Here is a 17,616-nt window from a genome sequence, read left to right as displayed (position 1 = left end):
GATGGAATGAGACCCACTCCAAGCAGTAACAGGCTGTGTCTTTTCTCCCTTTCTCCCTCAGCCTACTGGACTGGATGGAATGAGACCCACTCCAAGCAGTAACAGGCTGTGTCTTTTCTCCCTTTCTCCCTCAGCCTACTGGACTGGATGGAATGAGACCCACTCCAAGCAGTAACAGGCTGTGTCTTTTCTCCCTTTCTCCCTCAGCCTACTGGACTGGATGCCGGGCACGATGCGGATGAGACCTGGCATCTTCAACGCTAACCTTAACCTTGAAGAGGACTGCCTGCTGTACCGGAGAGGACAGGCAGCCATCTTCGACTGGAGAGTGAGAAGAGGAGGTGCACGGGGTAGAATGACACTTCTTTATAAACCAAAGAAGACAATGGCCAAAAGTGAAGGAGGATGACAACAGAGTCCATATGAGCACAGACAGGGGGTGTGGAGAGACGGGGATGGGGGCGTACCCATAACAAAAACATGGCAGGAGTCCTCAGTGATGTTTAATTCACCATTATAGCGCACATACTGTATGCAGCTGCTAGAAACAAGATGGCGGCAGGGTGGAAGACAGGTTTGATTAAGACTGGAGGCTTGTTTCCAGTGACGCACAGGAAGGCTGCATGGCTGATGTGATGCCTGCTTTCCCCAAGCAAGGCAGACATAGCGAGAGAGAGATAGAGAGAGAGGAAGACAGAGAGAGAGAGGAAGACAGAGAGAGATAGAGAGAGAGGAAGACAGAGAGAGATAGAGAGAGAGGAAGACAGAGAGATAGAGAGAGAGGAAAACAGAGAGAGATAGAGAGAGAGAGGAAGACAGAGAGAGATAGAGAGAGAGGAAGACAGAGAGAGATAGAGAGAGAGGAAGACAGAGAGAGATAGAGAGAGAGGAAAACAGAGAGAGATAGAGAGAAGAAGACAGAGAGAGATAGAGAGAGAGGAAGACAGAGAGAGATAGAGAGAGAGGAAGACAGAGAGAGATAGAGAGGAAGATAGACAGAGAGAGACAGAGAGAGAGGAAGACAGAGAGAGAGGAAGACAGAGAGAGATAGAGAGAGAGGAAAACAGAGAGAGATAGAGAGAAGAAGACAGAGAGAGATAGAGAGAGAGGAAGACAGAGATAGAGAGAGATGAAGACAGAGAGAGATAGAGAGAGAGGAAGACAGAGAGAGATAGAGAGAGAGGAAGACAGAGAGAGATAGAGAGAGAGGAAAACAGAGAGAGAGATAGAGAGAAGAAGACAGAGAGAGATAGAGAGAAAGAGAGCGAGAGAATTTGCCTTTATAAGAGCTGACAAGTCTTTTCTCCTTCTTCTCCTCTTTTATGTCATTATTTTGTAAAGTGCTGCTGTGCTATCTATGTTATTTCCGAACTGCATGCCACTATGCCACCTCGAGCCTCAACTAGTACAAAAAAATGTATTACACTAAGAGAAATAATTTACATTTCCAGCATAATATTTCTAAATTAAATTTCAACCCCCAAAATTGTACATCCCTTAAGCATATTGTCTCTGGGAAAAAAACGAAATAGTCTTTAAATGAAATTAACTCTTGCGTTTGAGGCATATTTTAAACACCAGCAATCCATTACTATGCAGAAAAAATTCAACAACCCCCAGCACTGGTTATGATTTAAGTCCATGTTCTAGAGAACAAACGCCTACCCTCCATCCCTCCATCCCCCTCCTTATCCCTCCATCCCTAACACATAATATTAGTGCCGTGAGTTGGTCTCTCCATGAGAGATTAACCAGGTTAAAACTTCCAGGCAGCTCTGCGGTGGGGATTCTCTCCCCCCTCTGGGGTCTGCACTATCATTTGCAGGAGAATTACTTCAGTAATGAAGAATCCAGGCCCATATATTCTACTGGCCTCACTTTCCTCTCCTTTTCTCCCGTCTTGTCTTCCAACTACACTGAACAGCTAGTAAAAATTCCCTTTAAAACATTCTTAGAGCAGTTTTACCTCCCAGCAAGCACAATTATGGAACTTTCATTTCAATTGATTTATGTGCTGGGCAGGGGATGAAAAAACCGGCTGTGAAAGAGAGAGAGCGCACAGGCCTTTAACAAATAGGCATACAGGCATACAAGCCACGTGTTACAGTGGGAGGAGAGAAGATGGGGAGGAGATGCAAGGGAGGGAGTCAGGAGGGTCTGGGGGCGTATCGGAGATCGAGCAAAGGCAGGGGGGGGGGACATATCTATTCCACTTGATTAATAACACTAATCAAATTATACAGTGTTCCACTGTGCTATGAAATCTAGGGCCATAATGTGTTCTAATGGCGAGTGTCATGGAGCTAAACTTCAGGGGGAAAACACCGCGCCACTGCATATGACTGCTGCACATCTTAATGAAGGCAGTAAAACATCAATTTCAGGGAGGGAGGGAGGGAGGGAGGGAGGGAGGGAGGGAGGGAGGGAGGGAGGGAGGGAGGGAGGGAGGGAGGGAGGGAGGGAGGGAGGGAGGGAGGGAGGGAGGGAGGGAGGGAGGGAGGGAGGGAGGGAGGGAGGGAGGGAGGGAGGGAGGGAAAAAAAGAGAGGGAGGGAAGGGGGGACAAGAATATGGGGGGGAAAAGAAACAGATATCTGTGGGGATTTAAAGGAGAGAACCGCATCAGAAATACGTTGATGTGGAAAAGGGGGGGAGGATGATAGAGGAAACACGGTTTGCTAGAGGGATTGGAGATCCTTCTCAATGTTTTATTTTGGGGGAGAAATCCACCTTTGACACGCACAATCTCTTGCCTGCTTACGGATGAGCCGGGATGCTTTGCTACGTCTGTTATCCTTAGAGGAGCTGACAACAGCCACATTTCATTACTATTTTAAGACTGATGTTCTAAACCCCAGCTTCCATCTATCTATCCAACCCTTCACCCCTCCATCCATCCCTGCATCCATCTACACAAACCCTGCCTGTGCAGCTGCTGGTAACTCCATTGCTTCTTCTCAGCAATACCAAAACAACAGCCATTGCTCAACTAAACTAAAAGGTGGGCTGGATGCTGGATACTGCAGGTGGGAGGTGGGGGAGAAATTGTTATTTTTCCTCCTTAGGCACAAAGCCATGACTGCAGAGCAGAGGCCCTTTGTGTTGCTATAGTGTCACTGGGGATGCTGTACTAGTTGACGATAAAAATGTTTCAGTGACAAATAACAAAGGAATAAGGCTTAGGCCTTGGCTGTATTCTACCCTCTGAATCTACCTGTCAACTGAGTACAACACAGCAACTCTGCTATGTATAGTTTCATTTATCCCCTCTCTAGACACAGGAAGTCCGAAAAAAATAAAACACTGAGGTTCGGGTTAAATCCACTATAATTACACAAGATGCAAACAATCAGATCAGCTGTTATGCCTCAATAAAAGCAAACATTATTTGTCTTCAGGCAGATTTCATGTAACAAACCTGAGAAAGCACAGATTGTTATTAAAATCAAGTCAAGTGCTTTGTAAACAACAGGTGTAAACTAAGAGTGAAATACTTACGGGTCCTTTTTCAACAATGCCGAGATAAAGATAAAAATACAAGATTAAAAAAATATATAATTGTGTCAAGGAATATATACACAGTGAATAACAAATAACAAACATACAGGGAGTACCGGTACCAAGTCGATGTGTAGGGGTACGAGGTAACTGAGGTAGGTATGTACATATAGGTAGGAGTAAAGTGACTAGGCAACAGGATAGATAAACTGTAGCGGTGTGAAAAGTGTGGTGAGTGTGAAAGTGTGTGTGTGTGAGTGTGCCGTCAGTATGCATGTGTGCGCATGTTATGTGTGTGTGGGAGTATGTACTGTAGTATATGTATGTGTTGGGGTGGAAGTATATGTGAGTTTATTTGGTTCCCCATTAGCTTTTGCAGAAGCAGAAGTTACTCTTCCTGGGGTCCACAAAAACACAAAACACTGATAAACTGATAGACAAGGACAGTCACACAAATTTAAAATACAACGATATACAAACAATACAACTACAAAATAATACAAACAATACAACCAAAAAAGAATGTGTGTGTTAGTGTATCTGTGTGTGTTTGTGTGTCCACTCACATTCCCCGCTGTTCCATGAGATGTTGTTTTATAATTTTTTAAGGTCATTTTTCTGTTTGCTTGAGTAATTGGAGATGGAAGGGAGATCATAGCTCTGTATAATACTGTCCGCTGGCGGGAATTTGTTTTGGACTTGGGGACTGTGGAGAGACCCCTGGTAGCATGTCTTGTGGGGTATGTATGGGTGTCTGAGCTGAATGATATCTGATTATGAAGAAAACATTTTCGTCACTAATATTTCTCACAAAAACTAAACTCTCATCAACCCTGAACGACTGGCATGCATGTTGTTGATGTTAGTTCTGTATGTCCAGTAAAGGGCAAGGTGTACTGCTCTGTTTTGAGCCAGCTGCAGCTTTGCTAGGTTATCTTTGCTGCACTTGACCATATTACCAGACATTAATCAAGATAGAACAAGACCAGAGCCTGAACAATTAGTATAACTAGTTGATTTTTATGTCAAAAACGCAGAACATCTATTTATAACAGACATATAACAGACATACCTATATTCACAACAACTTTGTCAATATGACTTGCCCATGATAATTGACCATTCAATGTTATACCTAGGATTTTAGCTTCCTCAACTTGCTTAATGGTCAAACCCTTTTTACACAACTCCTGTTGAGGTTTAGGTCTTCGAGAATGTTTTGAACCAAATACAATGCTTTTAGTTTTAGCTGTATTTAAGACCAGTCTATTATTAATCATCCATTCTGATACTGACAGTAACTCCTTATGTAGAATGTCAGTAAGCTCACTGGCTTTTGGTGCTGACATGTAGTTTGTGGAATCATCCGCATACGCAGTCATTCTATTCAATAGAAAAACTCTCTGGGTTTTATTGGATAAATAACCTCCAACCATGTGATGGCAGGTGATGTAAAGCCATAGCAAGTGAGTTGCTTCAATGACAATTTATGATCAATAACATCAAATCTAACAATACAGCTCCAACTATCATCTTATTATACATTTATTTTAACCAATCATCAATCATCTGAGTCAGTGCAGTACAAGTTGAGTGTCATTCTCTATATGCATGCTGAGGGTCAGTAGTTAACTTGTTCTCTGAAAAATCGTATTGTATTTTGTCAAACACAATTCTCTCCATCAATTCACTAAGGATAGGCAAGAAATGGATTGGGTGGCTGTTCAAATCAAATCAAATCTTATTAGTCACATGCGCCGAATACAGTGAAATGATGCTTACTTATAAGCCCCCTAACCAACGTTGCAGTTAAAAAAATATACGGGTAAGAATAAGAAATAGTAACTAGCAGCAGTAAAATAACAATAGTGAGACTATATACAGGGGGGCACCGGTTAGTTGAGGTAATATGTACATGTAGGTAGAGTTATTAAAGTGTCTATGCATAGATGATAACAACAGAGAGTAGCAGCGGTGTAAAATATGGGGGGGGGGGGGCAAATAGTCTGGGTAGCCATTTGATTAGGTGTTCAGGAGTCTTATGGCTTGGGGGTAGAGGCTGTTTAGAAGCCTCTTGGACCTAGACTTGGCACTCCGGTACCGCTTTCCGGTACCGCTTGACTAGGGTGGCTGGAGTCTTTGACAATTTTTATGGCCTTTCTCTGACACCGCCTGGTGTAGAGGTCCTGGATGGCAGGAAGCTTGGCCCCAGTGATGTACTGGGCCGTACGCACTACCCTCTGTAGTGCCTTGCGGTCAGAGGCCGAGCAGTTGTCATACCAGGCAGTGATGCAACCAGTCAGGATGCTCTCGATTGTGCAGCTGTAGAATCTTTTAAGGATCTGAGGACCCATGCCAAATCTTTTCAGTCTCCTGAGGGGGAATAGGTTATGTCGTGTCCTCTTCACGACTGTCTTGGTGTGCTCAATCCATGTTAGTTTGTTGGTGATGTGGACACCAAGGAACTTGAAGCTCTCAACCTGCTCCACTACAGCCCCTCTGTGGACCTGTAGTCCACAATCATCTCCTTTGTCTTGATCACGTTGAGGGAGAGGTTGTTGTCCTGGCACCACACGGCCAGGTCTCTGACCTCCTCCCTATAGGCTGTCTCGTCGTTGTCGGTGATCAGGCCTACCATTGTTGTGTCATTGGCAAATGTAATGATAATGTTGGAGTCGTGCCTGACCGTGCAGTCATGAGTGAATAGGGAGTACAGGAGGGGACTGAGCGCGCACCCCTAAGGGGCCCCTATGTTGAGGATCAGCGTGGCAGATGTGTTGTTACCTACCCTTACCACCTGGGGGCTGCCCGTCAGGAAGTCCAGGATCCAGTTGCAAAGGGAGGTGTTAAGTCCCAGGGTCCTTAATTTAGTGATGAGCTTTGAGGGCACTATGGTGTTGAACGCAATGAATAGCATTCTCACATATGTGTTCCTTTTGTCCAGGTGGGAAAGGGCAGTGTGGAGTTCAATAGAGATTGCATCATCTCTGGATCTGTTAGGGCGGTATGCAAATTGGAGTGGGTCTAGGGTTTCTGGGATAATGGTGTTGATGTGAGCCATGACCAGCCTTTCAAAGCACTTCCTGGCTACAGACGTGAGTGCTACGGGTCGGTAGTCATTTAGACAGGTTACCTTCGTGTTCCTGGGTACAAGGACTATGGTGGTCTGCTTAAAATGTGTTGGTATTACAGACTCGGCCAGGGAGAAGTTGAAAATGTCAGACACTTGCCAGTTGGTCAGAGCATGCTCGCGGTACACGTCCTTGTAATCCGTCTGGCCCTGCAGCCTTGTGAATGTTGACCTGTTTAAAGGTCTTACTCACATCAGCTGCGGAGAGCGTGATCACATAATCTTCTGGAACAGCTGGTGCTCTCATGCATGTTTCAGTGTTATTTGCCTCAAAGTGAGCATAGAAGTAGTTTAGCTCGTTTGGTAGGCTCGTGTCACTGGGCAGCTCTCGGCTGTGCTTCCCTTTGTAGTCTGTAATGGTTTGCAAGCCCTGCCACATCCGACGAGCATCAGAGCCGGTGTGGTACGATTCAATCTTCATCCTGTATTGACACTTTGCCTGTTTGATGGTTCGTTGGAGGGCATAGCGTGATTTCTTATAAGCTTCCCGGTTAGTGTCCCGCAAGTGTCCCGGTTCTTTACTATTTTTAGGCAATGGAATTACTTTAGCTTCCTTCCACGCCTGTGGACACACACTCCTTTAGGTTTTGGTTAAAGATATAGCATTACAGTATGGAAATACAATCTGCTACCACTCTCAATTGTTTCCCATCAAGGTTGTCTATACCTGGTGGCTAATCATTATTGATGGATAACAATAGTTTAACAATCTCTCCCACACTAACTTGACCAAATTCAAAAGAGCAATCCTTCTTTTTCATTATTATGATTTATGATGGTTCACGATTCACTATTGTTATTTCACTTTAGAGTTTTTCCACTTTACTAGTGAAATAGACATTGAAATGATTGGCTATACTGAAAGGTATTATTATAAATGACCCATTAACTTCAATGAACTATGGAGATTAACTAAAGGTTTTAAAGGTTTTCTGCCCAAGTTATAATAAGGAAAACTCCACCCAAAAACGATCTTTTGGTATTTGTTTCATTAGTCCATTGTTGATATAGTCTCAAAATCTTTTGCATGTAAGCAATCATACCGGCTGTATTTCTTTATTTTGAAAGTTATATATTTTAAAACTTACCCAGTCATTGTTAATAATGATTCCCAGAGAGTTCTGATGTCATCTCAAGATGACCTACAGTTTGTTGTCATCTTGCTGCAAGTGTCTTTTAGGACAACCAACTCTCCCTGGGAGAACTGCAAACTGTTCTTAAGGTCCTGGACCTCTCTGATCAGATCTTCCATTCTTTTGTTAGTTGAGTCCATCAGTGTTTGGACAGAGCTCTTGAAGCCATTTTCCTGTTGTTGTAACAACTGCATGTAGAACCCTTTTTCTTCGTTTAAAACCCTTCACCTGTGATAGAGAAACACTGTTCTTTCCATGACTCCCATCTTTAGCTTCGGATGCCATGGTAGCAACGTAGGCTAACACTGGTACTCCACACAGTTTCAGGAATGGCAGGTCACAGTGCAGAATTAAACAGCAACAAAGCAGGGATTTAGACAGCCACAAGCCTGGGACAATCCGCTGTCCCAGCCACAAGGGAAACCTTGCTAGCTTGATAGCTAGTTAGCAGCTAGGCTAGCTGCTATGCCAAGCAGCTCTTCAAACCTTTGGTTGGCAGGATCCCTGGATAGATATAGCGGTCCCAGCAACTGAGGATGCGTCGATGGATCCTAATTCAAAATATATTTAGTAACATTTATTTTTCAATAGAATACTTTTACAGAGAATTTCAAAACATCAAACCGAGCTGTCACTCATTCCGCATTCAACACGTGATGTACCGTTCAACACGTGATGTACCGGATGTACCGTTCAACACGCGATGTACCGGATGTACCGTTCAACACGTGATGTACCGGATGCACCGTTCAACACGTGATGTACCGTTCAACATGTGATGTACCGGATGCACCGTTCAACACGTGATGTACCGGATGTACCGTTCAACACGTGATGTACCGGATGTACCGTTCAACTAGTGACCCACTTGACATACGCAGCGTTTACCGTGAATGCAGTCATTGAGAGTGACATTGAGGGTGAGTGTGTAGGTAGAGTCAGTGCAAGAGTGTAAAAAAGGGTCAATGCAGGTAGTCCGGGTAGCCATTTGATTAGCTATTTAGCAGTCTTGTTTAGCAGTCTTATGGCTTGAGGGTAGAAGCTGTTCAGGGTCCTGTTGGTGCACTGGTATCACTTGCCGTGAGGTAGCAGTGAGAACAGTCTATGGCTTGGGTGGCTGGAGTATTTGACCATTTTTTTGGGCCTTCCTCTGACACCGCCTGGTATGTAGGTCCTGGATGGCAGGGAGCTCGGCCCCAGTGATGACTCCCTGTAGCGCTTGTGGTAGGGTACCTTGCAGTTGTTGTACCAAGCGGTATTGCAGCCAGTGAAGATGCCCTCAATGGTGCAGCTGTAAAACCTTTTGAGGATTTGAGGGCCCATGCCAAATCTTTTCAGCCGCCTGAGAGGGAAAAGGTGCTATCGTACCCTCTTCACAACTATGTAGATGTGTGTGCACCAATTCAAATTCCTTATTGATGTGGACACTAAGGAACTTGAAGTGCTCAACCCACTCCACTACAGCCCCATATTGTAATTATTATCATAATTACGTCTTGTGTGTTTTTTTAAACTTGTGAGCAGGCAGCCTACATCAGGAAGAAATACCATTATAATTACGGAGATTCCCGTTTTGACTGGCTCCGTTTCTATTTCCACAAAAACAGTTTGGCTATCGCCGTGCAGAAAATTCAATCAGGCTGAATTACATGTCTATCAGATCAAAATGTAATTGATTTGAAAAGCGACATGATATATAACTACATGACAGTGGGGAGGCTCCTAAGGGACCAGCCTATGGGGAACTCATTAACGCTAGCTAGGTTCTGAATTATTGAGTACTAAAGCTAAAGCAGCGACATTGGGGAAAAGGAATCCACCGTAACAACTTCTTAAGTGTTTGTCTCAACTTACAGCGGGGCAATCGAAGACGTCTGTGGCCCGCCCGCACATCAATATTATAGTGAGTGAAGTTGTAATAGTCTATAATTGAAAGGGTTCAGATGAAGGTAGGGTCAGGTCAGTGCATACATATATGTCATCCTATCTCTTTCTCTTTCTCTCTCTGTAACTCTTCATACACGTCATCGTCTCTCTCTCTCTCTCTCTCTCTCTCTCTCTCTCTCTCTCTCTCTCTCTCTCTCTCTCTCTCTCTCTCTCTCTCTCTTTCTAGCTTCATACATGTAATCTCTTTCTTTCATCTCTGTAAGGTGTGTTATAAAGCTAGGGTCAGTGCGTACATACATATCATCCCATCTCTCTCGCGTCTCTGAAACACAAGCTACTCCTGTGCAGTGATGTCACATCCTGCCTCTATGTTGTTCTAGTAGGCACACCAACACTGAGACTGGGGTGGAAAGGTTAGCGGTTAACTAGCATTAGCTCACAGTAGCAGCACAACATGCTGTGCCCGCAGTATGAGAGCTGTATCCCTGTCGCTGTATGCACTAGTACTAAAGTAGACACAAGAGCTAAAGTGAGACAGTAGCAGGCGTGCTGTGCTCTGGGGCACCCAGCGTGCTCTCTCTCTCTGCTCTGGGGGGACACAGCATGTCTCCCTGACCCTGAGCACGGGGCCCACAGGGCCTCCCTGAACCCTCCGTGAGCTGGCAGCAGGGTCCCTGTGGAAAAGATAAAGATATAAAGCCACCACAGCGCCGTGTGGTGCGGCTTGGTGAAGTGGGGCCTCCACATCCCGGAGGTGCCGAGTGGCTGTCTACCACCCCTGGAAGACTGGGAGAGCAGGCTCTCTGAGGCCCCCTCCACAGCCCCCTCTCTGCTGCCTTTCTTTCCCTGTCTCTATCTCTCTCTTTATGTCTCTCTCTCTCTCTTTATGTCTCTCTCTCTCTCTTTCTTTGCCTTCCTGATAGCTTTCCCAGAAAATGAGAACTCAATTAATTCTGTGGAAATGAGGGCTACAGAGGAGGAGGCCCTGGAGACCAGAGAGAGAGAGAGAGAGAGAGAGAGAGAGAGCAGAGCGGAGCTCCCTGTCGATTCTATGGCCTGGTTAAGGAAAACACAGGCAGAGCTGTGACTGGGTGCACAGGAGAGCAAGGAAGCGAGGTGTGCATTAAGTCTTTAGCCAAGTTAATCCTGTCTACAGTTCAAACATGGCTGATGAACGCTCCTCATTACAGAGCCAAGTGGAGCGAAGGGGGACGAGAGAGAGAGAGAGAGAGAGAGAGAGAGAGAGAGAGAGAGAGAGAGAGAGACTGAGAGAGAGAGAGACTGAGAGAGAGAGAGACTGAGAGAGAGAGAGAGAGAGAGAGAGAGAGAGAGAGAGAGAGAGAGAGAGAGAGAGAGAGAGAGAGAGAGACTGAGAACTAGCTGAATGAGCTCAAAGCCCTGAGATGTATTTAAAACAAAGCTGACACTCAATACCTCCCAATACTTGCACATACATTGCTCAATACTTGGACAATGAATATCTCTCATAACCTTTTAGTGACTTAATACATTCCAACTGTCAAGCACAATCATACTGCCTAGAGGCACAAAGGCTGATATAATCTAAACAAACAAACTATATTCTGATATGTTGTGGCTCGAGTATGTGAGAGGAAATATTCCTATGAGTGATATGGCTATGTATGTATATTCTTAAACTATCTAATACATGCAATCAATCAACCTGTGTGTATACATATTACATATATTATAGAATCATACAAAGCTATACAAGGACCCAAATACTGGCCATAACATCTTTGCCTTTGTCTGCAGTCTGCACATATAGAGAAGTGCAAACAAGGGTGAAAATGGTAGGTGTGTGTGTGTGTATGCACATGCATGCATGTGACCCTTAGCTTATGTGACCTCACCTCATGTCTCCCAAACGAGGGCTCGCCTCTTTTTAAAGAAGTGAACTGCAAAGAAGAGACAACAGTCATTAATTGGTGTGGGTCTGTCTACCGCCACCGTGCTTGCCTAGCCTGGCTTGGCCTGCTGCTATATTAAGATCTGGTGCACAGCCATCCCGCCTGGCGTACAAACGTCAGCTCTTTTTCTCCTGGCCTTGCAGAGCTAGCAGAGGAGGGAGCAGCTGTTGCAAGAGGATGTTGCCAGGTTTGAGGTCACAAAAACACAGAGACACTGAGAACCAGGAATGTGACGGTATGTTCAATCTTAATGACCTCCTCCACTTACACTACATGACGGTGGTCCAGTGTGACTGAGTTAGTAAGTGCGTGGCACTAGTAATGCCAGGGTTATGGGTTAAATGCCCGCGGGGTCTTATATACTCAAATATATGCACTCAGTGTTTTAAGCCACTTTGGATAAAATGTGTGTTAGGCTATGCTAGGTTTGCAAACTATAAGCAAGGCTAGACAGTTCAAATAACTCAATCTGAACATAAACCGTTTTCTCAGACATTGGGCATATTTTTCCATGTGTGCTTTGTTGTCTGTTATGTTTAATATCAAGCCCAAAGGAAAGAAAGTGAGACACAAATATATATATATATTTTTTTTTATGCACTTGTAAAGATCACACATCACCTACTGAGGCGTTATATACGTAAACCACTTCAGTTCATCAGAGTCAATCTTTCAGCACTCAAAGGTATTTCCTGGCGTACATTAAGGCTTCCTAGCTTTATAATACTCTACCTCAAGCTCCCATTTACCCCTACCCCCCTAACCCAATCCCCTTACCCCACATTTCGCCTCTTAGGAAAACCTAGTAAAACTGGCCAGCCAGACAGTTCCACAATTTCATATGATAAATAACATGTATGTTAAGAGTCAGGGGGGATTGTAGCCAATGTGTTTCCAAGAAAATCAGTCTGCCACCAGTACTTAAAGTGATTGAATAGCCTGTAAACAGAAGCTGCAGGCTTTCTTGCTCCTGTCTGGGAGATACTAATAAGGTTGTCCTTGGAGCAAACTAGCTAAGGAAGGAGAGGAAAAAGAAAGAAGTGAAGTTCATGAACTAAGCAGTAAGTGCAGGAGTTTTTAAAAATACCTCTCTGTCTCTGCACTCTGCCTTATCCCTGAACCCAAACTGCAGACCGAGGAAACACAAGGCTAAAGAGCGATAAGCGTCGAGCCAGTCATAAGACACCCCGGTTCAATGGATGACTGTGTTCCTCACATTACCCAAATTAAAATCAAATCTATCTTTAAAGGTCTCATAAAAAGCCTTATGAGGATCGTTTCCTTGCCACCCCCCTCTCTCCCTCCCTCTTTTCTTTCCTTTACACTTCTGAAGAGAATCAATTCTCCTTTGTTCACATTTCTTATAAAGTCCTCTTTGCTCTCATGCCAACATCTTCTCCCTATCGGTAAAATCCATCACAGCCATTTTCTGGCAGATTTGCCGGGGAGCCACAGTATATCCAATTGAGAAAGTTTGGAGGAAGCAGATAGGGCTTGTTGATGTTGCAGGCGACATTAGACGCGAGATAAGCGTGAAAATGACTTAAGCACATAATTTAGTCATTATGCTGAAAAAGGCCTTTGTTGTGTCCTCAATGCGTCAGCTGACAGTGATACTGTATTTAGACTATAATAACAACAGACAAAACAGCACACAACTCTAACATACCTAGATGCCATGAATGAAAGCCAGGTGGGCTTTAAATGAAAAGAACCATGTGGAATTTTAATACGAGACAGACAGTGGTTAAACAAGTATGCCATTCAGTGCGAAATGTATCCGGTGACTCTAGGATATCGTACATGACAAAACCTGTCCTAAGTATTTGACCAAATCCTTGTTTTAGTGTTTCCTCTGTTTAAAAAAACAGAAAGTCTGTTAGCTCTTTAGCGTAGGACTACTGCAGAGCTGTAAGCTCTTTAATGTAGGTCTGCTGCCTAGCTGTTAGCTCTTTAGCGTAGGTCTGCTGCCTAGCTGTTAGCTCTTTAGCGTAGGCCTGCTGCCTAGCTGTTAGCTCATTAGCGTAGGCCTGTTGCCCAGCTGTTAGCTCTTTAGCGTAGGCCTGCTGCCTAGCTGTTAGCTCATTAGCGTAGGCCTGCTGCCTAGCTGTTACAGCCTTTGTGTGGTTGAGGTTTTCTGCAGAAAATGGTGTTAACTGTAGCAGAATGCGGGGAAGAAAGAAGGTGCAGAGTAAAAGTTAAAGTCCCTGAATGTAACAGCAGGCCGTTTCACTTATGGTGAGCCATAGTTCTACTGGAGAACAACATATGTGCCATTTGTGAAAAACACACAAAGAGAGATATGAGTTGCTAATGTGAAAATTAGTGAGGGTGAGCAAAGACACCGACCTATTAGTAGCATGGGCTGCCTCGCCTGAGTAAAGACCTGCCCTGATGACAGACAGAGTTAGCCTTGCAAAGGAACCTACACTTCAGTTTACCACCACCAAGCCAGAACCCTTCAATCATGCAGCCATCCTGCCTCTGACCTGCTAGCTAGCGAAACCAAGATAAGAAACGACAGACAAATTAGCCATTTGGTTTTGTTTGTCCTCTCTGGCCTCCTTTAGTTTAGTGAAACCTAAACCACATTAGGGCCTTAATCCCTAGATGAGAAGTGGGGATGCTGCTGCAGCAGCAGACAGACAGATAAGGATGAGACACCTGGTGAATAACACCTTTGTGATGGACCAGACCACAGAGGAAGCTAGGCCCAGACTTGGCCCTGTGTCTCACTGCTAATTTGATGACCGTTACCCCTACTGACTGCACTCGGCTTCAGAGGCAGACCTTATCCTCTTACTTCCCTCTGGTCACCTTAGAATAACAAGGTCCGCTGCATCAACAGAATAGATTAAATTGAGCAGAAATGAACCCAGTTCAATGGCTTTGGCTCCAGCCTGTGAGAGATTCCAGGAATAGATGACAGCCCTGTTGGAGCCAGAGCATCAGTTGACTCTGACAAATTATTCAAAAGGTTTGTTGTGATTGGTCGGTGCTCGAGTACAGGGGTCAGGACAGGGGTGGAGCTACACAACATTTACTACTTAACCTGTTGGGGATGGGGGCGCTGTTTAGACTACTTATGCTAATTTGGCTAATTTTTTAAACGGCTTCCCACAAAATCCTTGATCGTACAATATGCATATTATTATTATTGGATAGAAAACAGTCTATAGTTTCTATAGGAGTTTAAATTTTGTCTCTAAGTGGAACAGAGCCCATTCTACAGCAATTTCCCTGACATGGAGTCAGATTTGAGAAATGTTGGCCACTCTTCTGAAGTCATTTAAAAGGGCACTGTCGTTGCTATGACTATACGGACACTTCTTACGTCTTCCCCTGGATGCCTTTACGTGATGACGATTCCAACGGGGTCGATTGCGCGTTCACAGGCCCTACAAATGAAAAAACCCTGAAGCTAGTCATTCTTTGGGAGCTGCGTCATGAGCCAAGAGGACACCGGCGCGCACCTGTTCCAAGCGTTAGTTTAGCCTGTTATATTTCTCCGGTCATCTTTTCACTCGTTATAGGAGTTAAAAACATCATAAGGTAGTTAATTTAAAGCGTTTTATAGCAATTTATATCCGTTTAGTGCGATTTTGGGACATTTATTTTTGCAACGATGTGAAAAGTTGGGCACGCTTTTCAGTTCATCCCGAACGCAGTTGACATTTCCACATGGCAAGAGGACAGCTTTCCACCAAAAGACGATTTCTCCCAAGAAAGGATCCTTTGCCCAAGATACTGATGGAAGAACAGCTCAAGGTAGGACATTTTTATTATGATAAATCGTGTTTCTGTCGAAACATTTTAGTGGCTTAGGACGCCATGTTTTTTGACGTAGCTTCGCTTGGCGCAAACTGTATTGAAAAGTAAGGATAAATTAAAAAATGTAATAACGCAATTGTATTAAGAATTAAATTGTCTATCAATCCCTGTCCACCCTATATTTTTTAGTCACGTTTATGAGTATTTATGTATAAGAGTAGATCACTGTCTAAGTGGCGCAAGGAAATTTTCTGACCAACTGAGCTACATTTCACATTGTCTAACCATGATTTTGGTGGCTAAATATAAACATTTTCGATCAAACTGTATATGCATGTTGTAATGTGATGTTACAGGAGTGTCATCGGAAGAATTCTGAGAAGGTTAGTGAAAAAATTAATATCTTTTGGCGATGTTGACTTTTATCGCTCACTTTGGCTAGAATCAATGCTGGGCTGCTAATTGCTATGTGCTAAGCTAATATAACGATTTATTGTGTTTTCGCTGTAAGACACTTAGAAAATCTGAAATATTGTCTGTATTCACAGGATCTGTGTCTTTCGATTCGTGTATGCTGTGTATTTTTACGAAATGTTTGATGATTAGTAGTTAGGTAAACACGTTGCTCATTGTAATTATTCTAGTCCATTTGTGACGGTGGGTGCAATTGTAAACTATGCCATATACCTGAAATATGCACTTTTTTCTAACAAAACCTATCCCATACCATAAATATGTTATCAGACTGTCATCTAATGAGTTTTTTTGTTGGTTAGGGGCTATAAATATCTTAGTTTAGCCGAATTGGTGATGGCTACTGGTGTTGGTGGACAAATAAAAGATGGTGGATTATGCTAATGTGTTTTTAGGTAATAGATGTACATCTTTACATATTGTGTCTTCCCTGTAAAACATTTTAAAAATCGGAAATGTTGACTGGATTCACAAGATCTGTGTCTTTCATTAGCTGTATTGGACTTTAATGTGTGAAAGTTAAATATTTTAAAAAAATATTTTTTTTGAATTTCGCGGCACTGGTTTTTCAGTGGGGGGGGGGGGGGGGGTGTGCCGCTAGCGCCACGCTGATCCTAGACAGGTTAAAGCTGAAATCCTTAATTGAAACAATAACAAAGCGGCCACCCCTCTGTTTTGCTAAAAGCTGAGGGATGGCCCTGGATAAATGTAATCACTCTCAAATTCATAGAGGAAGCTAAGAATGCAAGGACTACCCATCCATGATATAAAAATCATAGTTTTAACCATGTTTTGAGGCTATACAGTGTTTGTTTACATTTACTTTGTTTACAAACATTGGAGTAAAGCTTTTATTTTGGGTTCTGATGAGGCATTTATAAGTTATATTCTTCAAGAATCAATGAGTATATATCATTAATTTAGAAGTTCAAAATGGATGTAGCTATTAAGGTTTCTAGCTTTAAGCTTAAAAAGGAAGTGACACTACACTGTAGGAAAAGCTAAATTTACAAACCTAAAGTGTGTTAAAACCATATACTGTATACTACTGTGAATCAGTAGTATGTGTCTACCAGTGGCTATACATCTCCAATTACAGGTTGTATTGAATGTGGTAGAGTGGGAAGCACCGCCACCAAGCATCTCAAGAGAAATTATGCGTGGCTGACAGGAAGAGGAGCATGTAGGAGGACTCCTTTAATAATTGTACCCTCCATGTATTCACCATCACAGGCATAGGTCAACTTTAAATTTGTAATTATAGTAATTGTAAGCCCGGCGAATGGGCCTCCAATACACCCTTCACCATTACGTTGAAAATACATGGTGTGCCATCCAGGATGAGCCCACCGAAAGCAAAGTATATGTCTCAGTTGATGAGCTCTGCTATGAAAGACGTTGGAGAGCTGTAGAAATGAAAGACAGTGGAGAGACTGTGGAAATGAAAGACGGAGGAGAGACTGTGGAAATGAAAGACGGAGGAGAGACTGTGGAAATGAAAGACGGTGGAGAGACTGTGGAAATGAAAGACGGAGGAGAGACTGTGGAAATGAAAGACGGTGGAGAGAATGTGGAAATGAAAGACGGAGGAGAGACTGTGGAAATGAAAGACGGAGGAGAGACTGTGGAAATGAAAGACGGTGGAGAGACTGTGGAAATGAAAGACGGTGGAGAGACTGTGGAAATGAAAGACGGAGGAGAGACTGTGGAAATGAAAGACGGTGGAGAGACTGTGGAAATGAAAGACGGTGGAGAGACTGTGGAAATGAAAGACGGAGGAGAGACTGTGGAAAT

The 17,616-nt window shown here is 43.6% G+C and overlaps 1 protein-coding gene across 10 annotated transcripts in view; it reads right to left on the bottom strand.

The window, feature by feature from the left end:
* LOC129826514 (autism susceptibility gene 2 protein-like) overlaps positions 1 to 17,616 on the bottom strand; it is a 472,035-nt gene that overhangs the window by 173,855 nt on the left and 280,564 nt on the right. For 8 of the 10 annotated variants that reach the window (XM_055887324.1, XM_055887330.1, XM_055887332.1 and 5 more), the window contains exon 5: positions 11,521 to 11,565. The exons of the other annotated variants lie outside the window; for them this stretch is intronic. In XM_055887324.1, the coding sequence (XP_055743299.1) occupies positions 11,521 to 11,565 (45 nt within the window). The remainder of the gene's footprint in view (positions 1 to 11,520; positions 11,566 to 17,616) is intronic. 10 annotated transcript variants of the gene reach the window in all.

This window comes from Salvelinus fontinalis, chromosome 28, assembly GCF_029448725.1.
Source record: "Salvelinus fontinalis isolate EN_2023a chromosome 28, ASM2944872v1, whole genome shotgun sequence".
NCBI lineage: Eukaryota > Metazoa > Chordata > Actinopteri > Salmoniformes > Salmonidae > Salvelinus > Salvelinus fontinalis.
This window is presented reverse-complemented; position numbering and strand designations above follow the sequence as displayed.